The sequence below is a fragment of the Phacochoerus africanus genome, chromosome 4, assembly GCF_016906955.1.
Source record: "Phacochoerus africanus isolate WHEZ1 chromosome 4, ROS_Pafr_v1, whole genome shotgun sequence".
Lineage (NCBI taxonomy): Eukaryota > Metazoa > Chordata > Mammalia > Artiodactyla > Suidae > Phacochoerus > Phacochoerus africanus.
This window is the reverse complement of record NC_062547.1, coordinates 113,304,695-113,325,744: the sequence shown is the minus strand read 5'-3', so window position 1 is coordinate 113,325,744 and position 21,050 is coordinate 113,304,695. Positions and strand designations below refer to the sequence as shown.

At 38.5% G+C, this 21,050-nt stretch overlaps 1 protein-coding gene across 1 annotated transcript in view; it reads left to right on the top strand.

The window, feature by feature from the left end:
• Nucleotides 1-21,050, top strand: part of FBXL17 (F-box and leucine rich repeat protein 17) — a 494,183-nt gene that overhangs the window by 139,015 nt on the left and 334,118 nt on the right. Inside the window, exon 5 of the mRNA XM_047778392.1 lies at nucleotides 12,533-12,640. Coding sequence (XP_047634348.1) covers nucleotides 12,533-12,640 — 108 coding nt within the window. The remainder of the gene's footprint in view (nucleotides 1-12,532; nucleotides 12,641-21,050) is intronic.

Here is a 21,050-nt window from a genome sequence, read left to right as displayed (position 1 = left end):
TGAGCTCTGCCCTCTTTGAGCTGTTAATTTAAAAAATGAAATGAAACAGATTTGTACAGCATATTTTTTTCCCTCTGCTGAAACTGACCCAAGGAAATGCCTCCTTTACATTCTTGTTACTCAGCATGGCTTCCTCTGTGGAGGTTAAGTTCATAGACCAAGTGGACTAGGTCTGGGTGGACGACAGACTTGCCATCTTATTTCCAGTTATTGTGGAAACCTCATTAAAGGAGGTGAGGTTTTATGAGCTGTTTGAAATGTAAGAAAGAGCATTTAGTGAGCTGTGAATGTATTTGTCTGACATGATGAAAAATGTATAACCTAATTTTAGGTTTTGTTTTTTGATAATAGGTTTTCTTGTTTAAAGAATGTTAAACATGAATATGTAAGAAATGTTCTATATTCATACATTAGGTATTTGTACACTTTTTAAAAAACACGTGATTATTGGCTTTCATTTATGATTAAAACGTGGATTGCTAGCACTTTATACCTTGGTTAAATTTTATTCATCTTGGGAAGCATTTTATCTTGTTAAAATATTAAAGCCTAATCTGAAATATTTTTTGCAAACACACAAGTGACTTTTTTGAAGGTTGTGCTCTTGCTTCTATGCGTTTTCTTTTTGCATATTATACATCAGCCTCCCAGGGAGGAGGTGGTTCTTTGTTGTTATTGAATATTATACTTATCTACTCATGTATTTATGAGTTATATTCCTTATAATGACAGGTAAGAAACTTGGCTGTTTTACTTATTACCTAAGACATTGTATCTGTAGGAGCATCACAAAGCACAGTTTTGGAGTATATTATTTTTTGCACTTTCCAAAGGCTTTAACAACAGTAGGAATGTACTGTCATATCTAAGTGCTGTTAGAGTGAAATAATTTGTCAAGTTGGAACATTAAAAATAGAAGCAATAGGTATTCCTTGATGGCTTAGTGGTTAAGGATTCTGTGTTGTCACTGCTGTGGTTTGAGTTTGATCCCTGGACTGGGAATTTCTGCATGCTGTGAGTGCAACCAAAAAAAAAAAAAAAAAAAAAAGGTAGAATCAATATACTCTCAGAAAATAAAGTTATTTGGATTACTTGCTTTTATTATCTATAATTTTAGATATAATACAAAATACATGTGAACTTGTGTGGATTTAAACTTGTTACTGACATTTTACCAACTGAAAGACTCATTTAACTTGCATTTTCCCCAGATACATAATTTCAGCCTGGTGAACAAGTATAGATTAGAAAAGTTTATGTATTGTCATTTCTCTTTCTAATGGCTTGGTGGTAGGTAGGTGAGACATATCATAACAGAGATTGTCATTAAATGCTGACTTATATTCTACCAGGCACAATGATAAGAATAAAATTTTACTTTGTACAATAATATTTGAAGTTCCAGCTCCAAGGAATTGGGGAAAGGAAGTGTGTATATTGAGTAGTGGCTCATCTTTATTTAACACTCTGTATGGTATATGCCCAGCACGTGGAAATTCTCGTGGGATGCTTACAAGAACCCCATTAGTTTGTATCTGATTCTCACACTTTTTGGAATGTAAATAACTTCTTTAATGTCAGACAGCTAGTATGAAGCTGGATTGCAACCTCGGCAGTCTGAGTCCAGGGATTTCACAGAGTCATAGAATCATATGTTTATTTTTGAGATAAATAAAAAGTTTAATATCACTGATTTGAAATTAGTACAGTAATTATACTTGAAATGCTTTCATTCCGTTAAGAAAAGGTATGACACTGACCAACCAGTTAAGAAAAGGTATGACACTGGGCATAAAAGATTCAGAAGAGGCATGAGGAAAAGGAAAGGAAAGAACCAGAGAAAGGAGGTGAGGTGACAGATGGAAATGTAGGCAAGGGGAGAGGAAGAGGTGTGCAGGCAGAAGTTGAGGAACAAAGCAGAGAGTACCCTATTGTATAGGTAAGTCGAGAGCCCAGACAGTTTGGAAGTCTAAGTGAATTACCTTTGTCCTGGTGGCTTTTCCCTTGCTTTGTGAATTTTAGCATGCCTTTCGAAATACTAACGAGCTCTTCTGCTGTTCAGAGTTCTTCCCCTGTTCTTTGTATGTTAGCCTTCTGGGATTTAAGTTCATTTCACCCTTTATGATGAAACTTCCTTCAAAGTTAGATGATTCAGAATTCACGTTGTGTGTACTACTACCATTTCTTCATCTTTTCTTGCATAACACATGATACATCCATACAATCAAATTATGCTAAGTGATCTATCTGGTGGCTTTAATTTAGCCTTCAATCATATTCTTATGAATTTCTCCTTATGCTCTTGAAATGAATCCTCAAACTAACCATATCTATTAATTTTATTTAGAAATGAAATAAAGTTTGACAGAATGGAAGAGACTTTACTTGCAAAGAACTAAAACATTTTTCTGTGATATAACAAAAGAATGAATTGTATTTTATAAGCCAACTTTGTTATCAGTTACATTTACTTATTACTTAATTGATCTCAAATTTAATGCTCAAATAGATTCTTTGGTTGTATTTTAAATACATTATTGAGTATGTTGTAGTAAAAAGAGCACTGGGCTTACATGTAACCTTGGACAAGTTCCTTTAACTTCTCTATTTCTTCATTTATAAAATGGAAATTGCACTTGCCTGTTTATCTAACTGGGCAAGTGGACAGATGTATATGTACTAGAAAATGCTTTGTAAATATTATTGCTACATACAACTATGGTTGTCACGTTAGTAAATTTCTTTTTAGATTACTCCTTTTATTAATTAAAAGATGAGCAGATGCAGAATAGACTAATTGTTCTGTTTCATTTACATTACCCAGATATTGAATTTCAATAAAATAAAGCAATATTAGTCGAAGAAACCTGGTCAGAAAATTAAAGGAAAGTGGTTGAATCATACCTAACTTATCATAGATCTTTTTAATAGAGACAGATATCTATGCCATTAGTTCTGGACCAGTGTCTTTCCTTTTCACAATACTTTAATGCACAAATTATAAATCTCTTTTTATCAGCCAATCTGACTTTCCCAAACTCTGAGTAACATAAAGCAAGACCGAATGAGCAAAAATCAGGCAAGGTCAAATAAGCAATCAAATGATCAGATTCCCATTGGACACTAATGGTATTTTAGACTTTTAGAAAATGATTAGTTATGAATCTCAATGCCCTTGTTGACAAAGGGTCAGTTTTTACAAAACTGTGGTAAATTTTTAATGAGATTTTAAAATTACTGTGTTGGATTATTATCTCCATAAAACTATACACAGTTCATTTTTCATATTAAGTCTCACATGAACATTTTTGCTAAAATGTATTATGGCTATGATTTTTAAAAGAGCCTCTTTTTGAGATATACTGAAATATTTACTGATAGATGTGATGTTTTAGAAGTGTATGGGATGTGTGTACATGTATAACTGAATCACTTCGTTGTATAGCAGAAATTATCACAACATTATAAATCAACTATTTCAGTAAAACTTAAAAATATATATATATATATTCATAGATTAAAAAAAAAGTGAATGGGGCTCTTGAAACCAGGCTGGCTATGAGTTAGTAATAATTGAAGCTAGTTGATTGGTAAAGGAAATTTATCTTATTATTTTTGTTATTTTTATATGTTTAATTTTTTTTCATAATAAAAAGTAAAAATATTAAATTCCACTGCTTTGTGCTTGCGATTTACTCAGTGAAATAGTTGTATCATGCTAATTAAAAGTCAGAGTTGTACTGGTAAGTATGAGTTGTTAAATAATCCTTGTTTTTCTCATGCTATATAAAAGAATACATATTCTGGCTCTACTGAAATGATATCAGTCATATAGTTAAGACTTAGTTTAAAATGTTTGAGATAAATCTTATTTGTAATAACCAAGTATAACCTTAGTCATATTTTGGTTCCTTTCATTAACTGTATAACTATGACATAAATAGAATGTAATAATTCATTGACTCCTGCAAATGATTATATTAAAATAGTGCTCATACTTGTAACACATGTCTGTCTAACATTTGCTCTTCTCACTGGGTTGTCAGCTCCATGAGGACAGTCTGTCTTAAATCATTGCATATAGCACAATACTTGGCACATGATATGTATTCAGGTAAATATTGTTGTCTGGGAGTTCCCATTGTGGCGCAGCAGAAACAAATCCAATTAGGAACCATGAGGTTGTGGGTTTGATCCCTGGTCTCGCTCAGTGGATTAAGGATCTGTAAGGATCTGGTGTTGCCTCGAGCTGTGGTGTAGGTTGCAGACGTAGCTCAGATACTGTGTTGCTATGACTGTGGTGTAGGCCAGCACCTGTAGCTCTGATTGGACCCCTAGCTTGGGAACCTCCATATGCCACAGGTGTGGCCTTAGAAAGAAAAAAAATATATATATATATATACATAGAGAGAGAGAGAAAGAGAGAGAGAGAGAGTTGTCTGACCATGGTTTGAAAGAAAACTATGTTTCAGTAACATTCTTTTAGATTTCTTTTACAGGAAAAGTATGTATGGTACTTAACAGTATGGTGTTTTATTAAATGAAGAGCATAGTGATAAAGGTCTTACTGAAAGGATTTATAAAGCAAATCCTTACCAAGTGTTTTGTCTCTATATTTAGCTATTTCCTTTTATATGACCAGTACCAATTTGTTTTGTGTTTTTGTTATACTGTGTCAAAGGAGAAAACTATCTGGTGCATTAATTTTAAGTGTATTTACTGCACCCCGTGAAAAATATAATACAAAAAAGCAAAGGAAGGTGAAAATGAAAAAGAATCTTTTCATAGATTTTGAAGATGTGACTAAATAAATGGAGAAATTTTATTGTGTTTCACTTTTATTTATTTATTTTTTGTCTTTTTGCTATTTATTGGGCCGTTCCCGCGGCATAGGGAGGTTCCCAGGCTAGGGGTCGAATCGGAGCTGTAGCTGCCAGCCTACGCCAGAGCCACAACAACGCCAGATCCGAGCCGCGTCTGCAACCTACACCACAGCTCAGGGCAATGCTGGATCGTTAACCCACTTAGCAAGGGCAGGGACCGAACCCACAACCTCATGGTTTCTAGTCGATTCGTTAACCACTGTGCCACGATGGGAACTCCTGTTTCATTTTTAAAGCTCCTGTAAGTGTAACATATATTTACCTGATATGTAAATAAAAATTTTTCCATTTAGGATTCTTTTTTTTTTTTTTTCTTTCTTTATGGCCACATCTGCAGCATATGGAAGTTCCTGGGTTAGGGGTGGAATTAGAGTTGCAGCTGTGGCCTATGCCACAGCCATAGGAACACCAGATCTGAGCCACATCTGCAACCTAGGCCACAGCTTGCAGGAACACCAGATCCTTAACCCACTGAGTGAGGCCAGGGATTGAATCTGCATCCTCATAGAGATAATGATTTTTCCTTAACCTGCTGAGTCACAGTGGGAACTCACCCCTTGGGATTCTTAAAGTACTTCACATATTTTTTTGTCTGTTGTTAGACCTGGCTGCTTACTGAGTCTGCTGTGTGACTCAGCCTAACTGAGGTACTCCTTGGTGTGGTAGGCTGCCGTTCATGTGGGGACAAGGACCCTCTGCAGCCATTGCTCACTGGCAGTCTCTCTGAGGCCAGAATATCCCTTTAGCTGGACTTTAAAGTACACCTCTTCCCTTTATCACCCTTCCCTTGGAGCCTTTAATGAAGGGCTCCATTAGTTACGTGCCTACCATGTGCTGGAACTCAAGGAGACCTTATAGTTCTTTAGTCCCTGTATTTTTGTTACCAATAAAATAGATTCTCTTAATATCAACTCCTAATCATTCTGCCAGGCTTTCAACCCTTCACAGTCTGGTTGCTTCTTCAAATTCAGTTTCAGATATAGTCAGAAGGTCTCGGGAAACTGAACTAGAGTTTAATGCATTGTACAGACTAAAATATTCCCAAGGATCTCACTGTTAGTTGTGGTGGCTAGACTTATTTCCATCCTCCCTGTCCCTTCTGCTCTTAGAGGCAGGGACACTACCTCATTTTCATATTGTGTTAGTACTTGGCATGAGGTGCTGTGCATAGAGCCAGTATTCAAATATTTTTTTGAATTAAAGAGATTTAAGAGACTGGGTGACTCTGAGTAAAAAGAGCCCTTCATCATATGCATTATAATTGTACTTTTTAATTTTTAAGATAAGGCAGATTCTAGCCATTCACTACTATGGTCACTTCTGCTTTCAAAAAACCAGTAACCCGTTCAGATGATTATTACCTGCTACGTGGCAGAAGGGATGCTCAGAAAACCAAATGATAGCTGACTTCTACCCAGAATCATAAGGCTCTTCTGGTCCAGTGAATCTCATTGGAACATATGGAAATGTTTTTGCCCTTTGGTTATAAAGCTCGGTTAGATCCCAGCCTAAGTAGATTACTGGCTTTATTTTGCATTTAGAAGATGAAGGCACCCTTTAGGCCCACTGACCACTCTGGCTGTAAGAGATGAAAAAAAGTAATCAGAGCTTGGCAATCCTTGTGGAAAATTCCCTAGGAAGTAGGCTCACAATGCCCTTGGTCCCTGTTGGCCTAGAATTGTTCCTGAGGTCCTAAGTGACATTAGGTAGTCACTCTGTTATTTTCCTGCCGTTAGTTTTATGGTTCACTCCAGAATCAATGTGCTGCTGTCGCTTTCTTTTTGTCTCATTCTTAGCCACTGCTTCTTTGTGACGCTTGTAACCAATAAGATCAACAGTTCAAATTTTCTTAGTATTAAAAATAATTTTTAATGTGCTTCCAGACAGTACTTCATTTATTCATTGACTTTATTTTTGGAGCTCCTGATGTGTTCCAGCTGCTGTGCCAAGCGCTGGGGATTAAGTAGTAAATGGAAGGAACAGGTGGGGAGACCATCACAGCAAGAATAAGAGGAGGGGACAGTGGGGTGATGAAATGAGGTAGAAAAGTTAGGGAAGAGTCAGATGGTGCAAGGTCTTGTAGATTATGGAAGGAGTTTGGATTTTATTCTTAGAGTAATTGGTATCATTGGAGGATTTGGAATAGGAGGATCTGATTTGCACATTTAAAAAGATCGCTGTGACTTGATGGGTGGAGAAGAGATTTGTGGGCTCCGAAGTGGCAGAAAGAAGTCCAGTGTGCAGGCTGTTGAAAATGTCCAAGAAAGATGACATGTCTCAGACCATGGTGGTCTCTGGTGTCATTAGAGATGGCAGAGAGATAACCCTATGTATACCCAAGGCTATCTTCAGTACTAATACTTGGAAGGTCTAGACATCACAGACTATTACCTTTGCCATTTGTGTTAGAATTGTCTAGGTCTGTTATTTCTGCCAGGAGAGAAAACCTTTGATCTCACAAGAAACCACCCTCAGAGGGTATGATTGAGTGCAGCTCTCAAGAGCTTATGATAAAAAACATCTTTCTTTAACTTCTGCCCCCTGTATTTCTGGTTTTCATTTGCTTCAGGTTTAGCAAGTAGAAAAGCCCCCCTTAAGATTCACAAGTGGAAGCTCTACTAGAAGTTTTGTGTGTGTTTATATTATTGGAGATCTTCATGGTTCTTGTGACTCTGAAGGCACAACAGACATTTCTTACCACTGATGCTTTTCTCGTTGTATCATTGAATACACTGCCTCCTTTCCATGCCTCTATAAAAGTGCGGGTCGGCTTTTAGAATGCCAGTGTAAGGAAATGGTCCTCCCTACCCCTGCCTTGTGAAGAGACGACACAGTTCAATCTGAGGTTCATATTCTCTTTCTCACCATCAGAGCCTTGACTAAAAATCAAAATCTGCTTTGCACGCTGATCTCATTCTCCTCTAATTTTTTCATGCTCCTTTCCATGTCTGGAACCACATTTCTCTTTGCATACGAATTCTTACCTACTGTCCGGTTTTCCCACAGTCTGTGAGTAAGTATGACTCTTTAAATCAAAACCTTCCAGGTTATCTTTTCAACCAGTGGTGCTGGGACAATTGGATATTCATGTGCAAAAAATGAACCTTTCACCTTACTTCACACTGTTCACAAAAATTAACTCCAATTGTTAGAGCCTTTAATACCATCATTAAAAAGAAAAGACAGGGCGCAGAATGGAAGAAAATATTTGTGAAACAAATATCTCATAAAGGATTTGTATTCAAAATATATAAAGAATTCTTGGAGTTCCCATCGTGGCGCAGTGGTTAACGAATCCAACTAGGAACCATGAGGTTGCAGGCTCGAGCCCTGGCCTTGATCAGTGGGTTAAGGATCCGGCGTTGCCGTGAGCTGTGGCGTAGGTCGCAGACATGGCTCGGATCCCACGTTGCTGTGGCTCTGGTATAGGCTGGCAGTTACAGCTCCGATTCGACCCCTAGCCTGGGAACCTCCATATGCCGCGGGAGCGGCCCTAGAAAAGGCAAAAAGACAAAACAACAACAACAACAACAACAAAAGACAAAAAAAAAAAAAAGAATTCTTACACCTTAATAAGGAAACAACCCAATTGTAAAAATGCGTAAAAAATTAAGCTTACACTTATCATAGGACTCAGTAATTCCATTCCTAGATTTTACGGAAGAGTTATGAAACATGTCCATACAGACTTTTATGTGAATGATCACAGTAGCATTATGCTCCAAATTGGAAACAATTAAAATGTTTATAAATTGGTGAACAGATAAACAAAAGGTCAATGCTGGATCTCTAACCCACTGAGTGAGGCCAGGGATCAAACCCCCATCCTCAAGAATACTAGTTGGATTTGTTACCACTGAGCCACACGGCAACTCCTGAGTTTCTGCATTTTTATTTATTTTATATATATTTATTATATTATATTTAGATTATATATTATATATATTATATTTATCTTTTGGGGGGCCACAGCTGTGGCATGTGGAGGTTCCCAGGCTAGGGGTCAAATCAGTGCTGTAGCTGCTGGCCTACGCTGAAGCCACGGCAATGCTGGATCTGAGCCACATCTGCAATCTACACCACAACTCATGGCAACGCCAGATCCTTAAGCCACAGAGTGAGGCCAGGGACTGAACCTGCATCCTCATGGATGCTAGTTGGATTCTTTTCCACTGCACCATGATTTCTTTTCCACTGCACCATGATGGGAGCTCCATTTTTGCATTTTTAATGAGCTCCAGGTTGATGCCAGTGCTGCTTGTGTGAGGACCACACTTGGAATGAAAGGCCCTAGCACTTATTCATAACTCGGGTGGCATGTTAGAATTTCCTTGGAAAATTTTTCTAGTGAAATTGATGCAAATTTCTGCCTAGAAATTAAATCAGAAAACTCTTTAGGTGATTTTCTGCTGTACAGTCAGATTAAGAACCTTAAGAAAATGGCATTCTTTTAATCATAATAGGTCAGTGATAGACTTCCTAGGTCTTCCTCAGGCCCACCCCATGGTTTAGCCTAAGCCTCTATATAATCAGGCCTTTTAGGATAACTAGGGTGCTTTAGTAAATTGGGGTGCTTTAACTACACTATTTTTGAATTATTTTCCTACCTGTGTCGACTGCTTAGTCATGGCTAAGCATTAATATACAGAAAATTGGGGAACCTGGGATGATTATGATAACAGCTAAAACTGTATTGACCAATTACAAGGTGCCATGCCCCATTCAAAACATTAAAATGCATAATTAACCCTCATATTTTACTCTGTGAGGTAGATACTATTATATTCTGTTTGTAATAGAAGGAGCAAAGTGTAGAGAAGTGAAATGACTTGCTCAAAATCACACAGCTAGTAAGTGGTCCATCTGGCATTTGAAAAGAGGCCATCAGTCTCCAGGGTCCAAGAGAAGCTGACACTACTAGATCTGCCTCCTGCAGTCTATGCTTGTTTCTGCCAGACTTTCAGCCCCAGATTCCTAACTGATCCTGTGTATTTGGGAATGGAGCCAAACTCCAGCCAAATCTTCAAGGCTCTTTTATTGTCTCCTAAAACACATCTGAGTCTACTAAGGGTGTTTCTGTACTCCATGGACTTCATGGGGTCTTGCTTGGCTTATAGGACTTTGATGCTGGAGGCCCATCTGAGTTCTCTTAGTCTGATTGCTTTTGCTGAAAGAAAAAGATCCACCAAGCAAATTTTAATACCTTTTTTCTTCTTTCTGAAAGCTCTAACATCTTGGACCTGAGCTTCCTTGTGTCCTTAATCCTTATCTGAATTTCACTTCCCACCTTGAAAATGGACCTAGAAAAGACTTGATGTTAGGGGAGATTGGGCAGGATATTTAACGAAATGACCACATGTATTTAACCTCTGTCCCACCTTCCATCCCCCCCCCCTTTTTAAATTTATGTATGTATATATGTATGTATGTATGTATTTTGCTTTTTAGGGCCTCACCTGTGGCACATGTTGGTTCCTAGGCTAGGGGTCTCATCAGAGGTACAGCTGCCAGCCTTTGCCACAGCCACAGCAACGTCAGGTCCAAGCTGCGTCTGCAACCTACACCACAGCTCACGGCAATGCCGGGTCCTTAACCCACTGAGTGAGGCTAGGGATCGAACCTGCAACCTCATGGTTCCTAGTCGGATTTGTTTCTGCTGCACCACGACAGGAACTCCACCTCCATTTAAAATAGAAACATGTTTTCACTGAAGCTTTAGGCAATTTTAGTGCCTCAAATATTCTTTGTTAATGTAATGTTTTTAGAAAGCTGAGTGTCAGGAAAGCCCATTTTTAATTTATCAATGGCACCCTTAGTCTTAATATGCTGAAGCATACTTTACTTTTGAGGGCAGAATTAATCTTTTATCAGGTGTACCATGGATGCTATTCATTTCATTATTTTAGGAAAATGTTCTTGTGTTGTTTCAGAATTAATGCTACCCACACAGCTTTATTTTCCAATATCTATTCAGAATAGATAAGGAAGATACAAAGTGAGAGTCACCCATATTAAAGTTAATGCAAAGGAGACCTGAGTCAACTGCTGTTTGAAAAACTAACAATGATGTTTAACTTGTTGATTTCATCTTGACTGTGAGGAAAGTGAATCTGAAATTAAGCCTGTGATAGAGAATATTTGGACCTTCTTGTATAAGCTACAACTTTGTGAGACAGTGAAGAAAATGTTAGCACAATTATAGGAAGATAATTTTATACATGGGAAGTTTTTGGAGGTAGGAGGAGACAAAAAAGGAATTTCAGCCTGCCCTTTGTTTAAGGCAGGGCCATGTAGAAATGCCAAAAGCTGTCAGTGTAACTTCTTTGCAGCACTGTGGTGGCCTCAAGTTTTCACATCCGTAAGAGTCACTTTGACACTTTTTAAAAATATGAATTCTTGAACCTCATCTTTTTTGGCTCTGAGTTTTTAATAAACTCCTCAGGATAATTCTAATATGTATTACATTAGGGTTAGGCTTTTTCAGAGAATCGGAATTAGTATGAAGTGTGTGTGTGTGTGTGTGTGTGTGTGTGTGTTTGTCAAATATATTATTGTTAGGAATTGGCTCACATATTACGGAGGCTAAGAAGACCCCAAATCTGCGACTGGCAATCTGTAGATACAGGAAAGCTGATAATTTCGTTCTACTTTGAATTTAAAGGCATAGGAACAGACAGAGCTGATGATGTAAGTTGCAGTCCACATTTGAATCTAAAAGTAGGAAGCTGGTGTCTCAACTCAGAGGTAGGCAGAGAGAGATCATGAGCAGATGTTCCTTTATTCCACCTTTTTGTTCTATTCACACCTTCAGTGGATTGGATGTGATTAAGGTTAAATGGTCAGAGGGCATTCTGCTTTACTCAGTTTACTGTTTCCAAAATGAATTTCATCCGAAAACACTCTCACAGACACATCTAGAATAATGTTTAATCAAATATCTGGGCACTACATGGAGTAAAGTTGACATATAAAATTAACCATCACACCATCCAAATCTGAGGAATTTAAAGCAGTGAGGGACGAAACCAGATTTCTTGGAAGAAAAACTTGTAGGGAGAAACCTTATAAAGAGACCATTATTGCACTTGAGGAAGAAGTTGCCTAATTTCAGTTATAAAAGATGTCCAGACTAGGCAAATCCATAGTGACCAAAAGATGCCAGGGGTTAGAGGCAGGAGTTAAAATAGGAGAATGACTGGTAATGGCCATGGGGTTTCTTTTTGGGGAGTTGAATATGTTCTGGAATTAGCTACTGGTGATGGTTGCATAACCTTGTGAGTATACTAAAAGCCGATGAGTTGTTCCTGTCGAAAGGGTGAATTTTATAGTATGTGAATTATATATTAATAATCTGTGTATATAAATAGGGAGATATGAAGAAGTGCAGATAGATAGTGTTGACATCTCTGAGACATTTTCTATGAAGAAGTAAACAAACATGGGGTGATAGAGGGGAGGTGGGGTCAATGGAGGATTTGAAAAAAAACCCCACAGGAGTTATTGCAGCACGTCTGTGTACAGAGTCAAATGATCCATTGAATAGGGAAATATTCATGATGCAAAGTAAGGCAGAGGGAAATTGCCACAGCCAAATCCTTAAATTCACTGTAACGCCATCTTGACCAACTCTCTTCCTGGCTCTTCCTTAGGTCACAGATCAGTCGGTGAAAGCGTTTGCTGAACACTGTCCTGAACTTCAGTATGTCGGCTTCATGGGTTGTTCTGTTACTTCTAAAGGAGTCATTCATCTAACCAAGGTAGGTACCATGGCTTCATCTCCTTAGTGCCTCCAAGTGTCATTCATATCGGTGCCCTAGCAGTGTTAAACAGACTGGAGTGAGGTCATTATAGATGTGTAGGTAATGTCTGAAAAAGTTAAAATCAGTTTAAGGCAAGAATACAAAATCTGTCTTTTCTGAAATGGATCACTCATTTAAACAAGAAACCTTTTTTTTTTGCCTTTTAATTTGCTAATGACTATGAAATACATACATTAAAGAAACTGATACATGTGACAGTAATTATTTATGTATTAAATTAATATATCATGTTAGAAGTTATTTTGATTAAAATTTTCAGTGGTCATGTATCATTAAATCTTCTGAGCATTTGGCTTTTTTATTATTTTTTATTTTTTTTAAATTTTTCATTATTGCTGGTTTCCAGTGTTCTGTCAACTTTCTACTATACAGTATGGTGACCCGATTACACATACATGCATAGATTCTTTTTTCTCACATTATCATGCTCCATCGCAAGTGACCAGACATAGTTCTCAGTGCTATACAGCAGGATCTCATTGCTTATCCATTTCAATGGCAGTAGTCTGCTTCTAATAAATTCCCCATTCATCCCACCCCTCCCCCTCTCCCTTGGCAATCACAAATCTATTCTCCAAATCCATGATTTTCTTTTCTGTGGAAAGGTTCATTTGTGCTGTTGGATTCCAGATAGAAGTGATATCATATGGTATTTTTCTTTAATTAGGGTGATGGTGGCATCATAGAATGTCTTTGGGAGTGTTACTTCTTCTTCAACCTTCTGGAAAAGTTTAAGGAGGATGGGTACAAGTTCCTCTTTGTATGTTTGGTAGAGTTCACCTGTGAAGCCATCTGGTCCTGGATTTTTATTTGTAGGGAGTGTTTTTCTGACATATTCAATTTCATTTATAGTGATTGGTCTGTTCAGTTGATCTATTTCTTCTTGATTCAGTTTTGGCAGGCTGTAAGTCTCTAGAAAATTGTCCATTTCTTCTAGGTTGTCAAATTTGTTGTCATACAATTGTTCATAGTATTTTCTCATGGTTTTTCTGTATTTCCGTAGTATCTGTTGTGACTTCTCCTTTTTCATTTCTTGTTTGTTTATTTGCTTTTTTTTCTCTTCTCTTCTTACTGAGTCTAGCCAGAGGTTTGTAAATTTTGTTTACCTTTTCAAAGAACCAGCTCTTGGTTTGAATGATTTTTTCTATTGTTTTTTGAATCTCTTTTTTATTGATTTCCTCTCTGATCTTTATGATTTCCTTCCTTCTGCTGACTTTAGGTTTTGTTTGTTCTTTTTCTAATTCATTTAGGTGGTGGGTTAAGTTGTCATTTGAGATCTTTCTTCTTTTTTGAGGAAGGCCTTTATTGCTATGAATTTCCCTCTGAAAACTGCTTTTGTGGCATCCCAGAGATTTTGAGTGGTTGTGTCTTCATTGTCATTTGTTTCAAGGTTTTTAAAAATTTCCTTCTTGATTTCCTCATTGACTCATTGGTTTTTTAGTAGCATGTTGTTTAGTCTCCAGGTAGTAAGTTTTTTCTCACTTCTTTTCTTGTGGTTGATTTCTAGTTTCACACGGTCAGAGAAGATACTTGAAATAATTTCTATACTCTTAAATTTGTTGAGGTTAGCTTTGTGCCCCCAGTATGTGATCAATTTTTGAGAATGTTCCATGTGCACTTGAGAAGAATGTATATTCTGATTTTTTTTTGACGTAATGTCCTGAAAATGCTGATTAAGTCTAACTTTTGTATGTGTTATTTAGGATCTCTGTTGCCTTATTGATTTTCTGTCTAGAGGATCTGTCCATTGATGTGAGTGGGGTGTTAAAGTCTCCTACTATGATTGTACTCCCATCAATTTCTTCTTTTATGTCTTTCGGTATTTATTGTAGGTATCTGGATGCTCCTATATCAGGGGCATATATATTGACTGTTGTAATGTCCTCTTCTTGAATGGATCCTTTAACCATTAAATAGTGTCCTTCTTTGGCTTTCTTTATGGACTTCATTTTAAAGTCTATTTTGTCTGATATGAATATTGCAACTCCTGCTTTCCTGTCTTGTCCATTGGCATGAAATATCTTTTCCCATCCTCTCACTGTCAATGTATATGTGTCCTTTGCTCTCAGGTGAGTCTCTTGTATACAGCAGACTGAAGGTTTTTGCTTTTTTATCCAGTCTGCCACTCTGTGTCTTTTGATTGGAGCATTCAGTCCATTGATATTTAAGGTGATTATTGATAGATATGTATTTAGTGCCATTTTAAACCTTGTTTTCCTTTCTTTTTTTTGTTGGATGGTTTCCATTTATTTTATGCTTGAGTACTTTTCTTTTCAGATTTTGTGAATGTAACATTCAGTTTTGATTTGTGGTTCCCTGTTGTTAAGTATGTTAACCCCTTCCTATATCTGCTTGCTTTAACCTGATAGTTGTATAGGCTCAAACACATCATTAAAATAAAAAAAGAATCTATATTTTCTTACTTTCCTTCCCCACATTGTATGATTTTAATGCCTTTTTTTTTTTTTAAACACCTTCATGTTTAGATCTCCATCTGTATGCTGGCTTATTTAAGTGATTGCTTTCCAATTGTGGTTTCCTCCATCCTAATTCTTCTTACTTTTTAAAAATTTTTATTATTATTTTTTTTATTTAGAGAAGCCCTTTCAGTATTTCTTTTAGAATGGGTTTAGTATTGCTGTACTCTTTTAGCTTTTGTTCGTTGGAGAAATTCTTTATTTCCTCTTCTATTTTAAATGATATTCTTTCTGGATATAGTATTCTAGGTTGCACATTTTTTCCTTTCAGTGCTTTAAATATATCTTGCCACTCCCTTCTGCCTGTAGTGTTTCTGTAGAGAAATCAGCTGATAGCTTTATAGCGGTTCCTTTATAATTAATGCTTTGCTTTTCTCTTGCTGCCTTTAGAATCCTCTCTTTATCTTTAACATTTGCCATTTTTATTATACTATGTCTTGGTGTGGGCCTGTTTGGGTTCAACTTGTTTGGAGCCCTTTGTGTTTCCTGTGTCTTGATACCAGTTTCCTTTAGATTTTGAAAGTTTTCAGATATAATTTCTTCAAATATATTTGCAATCTCCTTTTCTTTTTCTTCTCCTTCTGGAATTCCTATTATGTGTAGATTGGCCTGCTTTATATTATCCCATAGATCTCTTTATTCCTTTCATTTTTTTTTCATTTGGTTTTCTGTGTGCTGTTCTGATTGGGTGATTTCCATTATTCTCTCTTGCACATCACTAATTCCTTCCTCTGCATTATTTATTCTGCTCTTTATTGCCTTTAACTCAGTTTACATCTCTGCAAATGAATTTTCTAGTTTTTCTTAGCTCCTCCTTATATTTTCTAGTTCCTTTCTAAGGGAATCTGCATTACTTTTCATATCTTTTAATTCCTGATATTCAGCCTTATTTCCTTCAGTATTTTCACTATCTCTCTTTTGAACTCAAGGTCTGTCAGACTGCAGAGGTCTGTTTCATTGTTGACTGCTTTAGGTGAATTCTCCTGTTCCTTTAACTGGGAATGGTTTCTGAGCTTCTTCATCGTGCTTGTGTTTTTCTTTTTCTGTGAGGTTGGGGAACCCAAACTGTAGTCTCATAAAGCCACTTCTATGCAAGAGCACCCCTTTGTATTTTTTTTTGGGGGGGGGGTACTGTTTATTTTTGGTGTGGAAGTTTCAGTGTTTGCTGTCTTTTTCTTGGGTGTGAGCAGGCTGTTATCCCCAGGATGCTCAGTGTATTTTCAAGGACAAAGAGGCAATGGGTAGGTCCAGCAGTCAGTCCCCAGATGCTGGGCTTTTAACAGCATCAAGGACCTGCAGGAAGGTGGCACAGGCTACTCCTAATTGCAGGGCCCTGGGACGCGGTAATGAGCTCTAGGCAGATCTCCAAGGTGACCAGAGCATTTGGCAGTGGCAGCAGCAGGGTGCGTGAGTTCCCAGGGGAGTGAGAGAAACAACAGCTAGTGTTGGACTGCAATACCATCTTGTGAGGTGATTGGAACCGCAGATGGTGCCTGTTCAGGGATCCCTAGTGGTAGCAGGCCATGACTGTCTCTAGAGTCAGTGATAACTGCAGTGGTTTGCCCCTGCCACCTGTAGACTATGCATGAAGCACCCTGTCTCACTTAGCTCACATAGGAGGTGCTGCACAGGCTGCTCCTAATTGCAAGATCCTTGGAAGTGACAGAGATCAGGTGTGTGGATACTGCCGGAGCATTCAGCAGTGGCAGCAGCAGGGCTGGTGTGTTCCCAGGGGTGCAAGAGCACCAAAGGTGGTGTTCAGCAACACTGCCCTCTTCTGTGGTGCCCTTGAGGTGATTGGGGCTGCAAGTGGTGCCTGTTCACAGACCCCTAGTGGTGGTGGGCCACCCCAATCTGTGGAGCCAGAGATAACTGTGGTGGTTTCCCCCTGACACCTGTAGACCATGCAAGGAGCACCTCGTCCTGCTTAGTCCCCACCTTATGTGCTGCACAAGCTACTCCTAGTTGCAGGTTCCTGGGAAGGGACTGTGATCAAGCATCTGGGCACTGCCCAGAGCATTTGTCAGTGGCAGCAGCAGGGCGCGTGTGCTCCCAGGAGAGCGAGAGCAACAATAGGTGGTGTTCCGTCATGATGTCCTCCTCTGTGGTCCCCTCTGAGGTGGTTGGGACTGCAAGTGATACTTGTTCAGGTATCTCCAGTGGCAGTAGGCCACACCCAACTCAGGAGTCAGAGATAACTGCGGCAGTTTACCCACGCCACCTGCAGACCACGTAAGAAGTACCCTGTCCCACTTAGCCCATACAGGAGGTACTGCATCCGCTGCTCCTAGTTGTAAGGTCTTGGGAAGGGACAGTGACCAAATGTTTGGGCACCACCCAGAGCATTTGGCAGTGGCAGCTGCAGGGAGGGTGTGCTCCCAGGGGAGTGAGAGAAACTGCATATGGTGCTTGGTAGGCACCGTGTTGCACTTAGCCCCCTGATGCCCTTAGCCCACACAAGAGATACTGGACACCAACAGCCTGCATAAGAAGTGCCCAGTATCCCGCAGACTAGCAAGTAGCTTCTCGCCACGGGCAGAGTATACCAGAGCTGCCCTGCCCTTTGAGAGCCCATGGGCATGTGCGCACACTCGGGTACCAGGAGTTTCCTATGATGGTCTTCCCCTCCCCTTGCCCTCCCCAGCAATGGCATCTTGCCTCTCCTGTGGGTCTGGACCTTCTCCCAGGTTCCCTCTGCTCTGGCATACCACTCCCCAGTGTACTGCTCCCCCATCTGTGGCGCACTGCTCCTTAGCCCCTTAGGCTGTCTCCATATGACCAACCCCAGTCCCCTCCTAGGGACTGACCTCCGGTGCCCAAGTCTCAGCTCCCAGCCCCTGTCCAAGCATCTTAGGCTGTGATGTCCCAGTTGGCAGTTCATATGATCTGTGTGGCTCTCACTCTGCTTTGCCGTTCTTAGTCCAGCTGCTGAGCTTTTCTCAGCGACTTTGAGGTCCCTCTGACTTGGGTGATCTTTCCGTTAGTTAGGTGGCTTCCCAGGGTGTGGGTTCCCTTTCTCCTTCACAGCTCCCTCTCGAGAATGCTAGTCCCGTCCTGATTCCTTTTCTCTCTCTCTTTTTTTTCCTTTTGTTCTACCTAGTTGTGTCAAGAGTTTCTTGCCCTTTTTGGAGGTTTAAGTTCTTTTGCAGGCAATCAGTTGATACTCTGTGTGAGTGGTTTTACATGTAGATGTGTTTTTTTGATGTGTTTGTGGGAGAAGGTGAGCACTTCCTCTTATTCCTCTGCCATCTTGCTCCCGAACCTCGCATTTGGCTTTTAAGAAGTGGATATGATCAATGCATATGATTAAGCGGCATGTGTAAGTTGAAAAGAGAAGTGACTTTGTGTCAAAAATTAACTTTATAGTTCAGAGAGTTTACTTATCTACCAAATATGTGAAATCTCATATTTTAGCAGTAATGAAAATGCCAATTCTTTTGTAGTCTCTCACCTGTATGCATCATCTCTGCTGTTTTTCAGAGCTCTAAAATAATTAGGACTGATTATTTTTTCTTTGTTTCTTTTTTTCCTTTTTTACAGTTTTTTTCTTTTCATTTTTAGAAGCTGATTTTTTATATGTGTTTTAGAAAACTGGCTACTATAAAATTTACTTGTATGTTATCTGAAATTTGTTACTGCATAGATTTTTACCTATATTATATAGTACTTAGGAAAATGGCTATAAGCCTTGCCTTTTCCATTTAAAAGCTGAATAACCTTTGTCGTCAGCCTTCCTTCATTTTACGACTCATAAAAAAGTGTTGTGTTAGTAGCTCAACACTGAAATGAAACAGATAAGATCCCTGGTCTCTTTGGGCCTGGTCTCTTTGGGTCTCTCCCAGTTTACAGTTTAGTGGGAAGTAATGTTTTTCTTTCCTCCTAGAAAAAGAGTATGTGTTTACAAATTACCTAGGACCATGGCAATAAAGCCCAGTAGACAGGAGTCTGGGCCCTGTTTTCAGCTCAGATTTGAATTTTGACTCTGCCGTTTGTTAGCTAAGTGAGCAAATTATTTGTCAGGGTATTAATTGAGGTAATAGGTGTAAGATGCTTGCTCAGTATCGAGACCACAGTAAATGTTAAGTAAACTTTAGCTACTATTATTAAAATAGGAGTCATAGTATCTAAATTGCTGGAAAATCAGAGCAAACTTTGAGAGAACATACCACATATCACTGTTTTAGTCTAGTGTATCTGAAACAGAGCCTGCGGTTGTTCTGTGTCCTAAATGACTGATCAGCTTTAATTGTATCTTGAGGATCAGAACCTAAAGCCAGCAGAGAGGATAGGCCTGTTATTCTCTATTATTGCTCTATCAAAACACCTCAGTGTAACCAAGACCGTATGTAACCATAATTTTTTATTCATTTTCCATAACCTTGGCCTGAACATTTTGGTAGATGAATATTTTTCTAGTCTCATCTAATGCTGTTTATAGTGTAGAGTTTCGATGAACAGATTGTGCACAACAAGTGTTATAATGACCATATGTGGGATTTTACGATCACTTGAAATTGTACTCATTAAAGACAAAACAAGAATTATTAGATCAGTAAGTGCTTCCCTGAGTATTTTGAGATGGCCAGAAATTGTGGTACACTGGTGCTTAAAAGATCAGAATTATTCTCTGTGACAAAATAGCAGCTATAGCAAATGTCTTCTTTGGAAGGCTTAATTTGCTGAGAAGATCATTCTGAACATTATATATCCCAGAGTTGGTGGTTTGGCTTGTCAGCCATCAGAATTTACTGGATTCATTTCAAAGCTGGTCCACACTGTTTTCAGGATCGTCTTTGCTGCTTAGCACAGCATTTGTTTTGATGACAAGACTGGTTTTTGGTATAATGTTGCTTAGCTTCATGGATTCAGGTAAAGGCAACATAAAGTTAGACATGTATAACTTTTGCAAAGCTATTTTAGTTGTTTTATCTCTTGAAAACAAAGGGATTGGGAGTTCCTATTTTGGTTCAGAAGTAACAAATCCAACTAGTATCCATGAGGATGTGGATTTGATCCCTGGCTTCATTCAGTGGGTTAAGGATCTGGCGTTGCTGTGAGCTGTGGTGTAGGTTGCAGATGCCGCTTGGATCTGGTGTGTTGTGGCTGTGGCATAGCCTGGGTGCTGCAACTCCAATTCAACCCCTAGCCCAGAACTTCCATATGCCATGGGTGCAGCCCTTAAAAAAAAAGAAAAAAGAAAAAAGGTAAGAAAGAAAAAGAGAAAAAAAAAACAAGGGTATAACTCAAGTTTTAATAAAATAAAATCCTTTTGTTAAAATATTTGCATTATGGAGTTTACGTTGTGGCCCAGAGGTAATGAACCCAACTAGAATCCATGGGGACATAAATTTGATCCCTGGCCCCGCTCAGTGGATTAAGGATCTGGCATTGCTGTGAGTGGCAGTTTAGGCCGACTGCTATGGCTCCACTTTGACCCTTAGCCTGGGAACTTCCATATGCCTCAGGTGTGGCCCTAAAAGGCAATAAAATAAGAATAGAATAAAATAAAATGAAATAAAATAAAACAAAACAAAGTAAAATAAAATAAAATATTTGCATTCTGTCTTTTTAGACTAAGACATTACAAAAAAGTCATTTACAGTCACATAATATTTATAAATATATGTGCTCCTATAGAGTTGTGTTGCCCTTATTATATGGTGTATGATTCTAAATAATTTATTTTCAACTTGGTATATAATTTTTAAATAAACAATTAGGGAGATATGAGATATAGAGTGTTGAGAGCTATTGATCTAAATATATTTAATTTTATATGATTTAGAAAATCTCTCCAACTTATTACTTGACTAAGTTTCTGGCTCTAAATTTGCTAATAGAGGCAAGTGCCATAAAATCTCTGTGCCTTA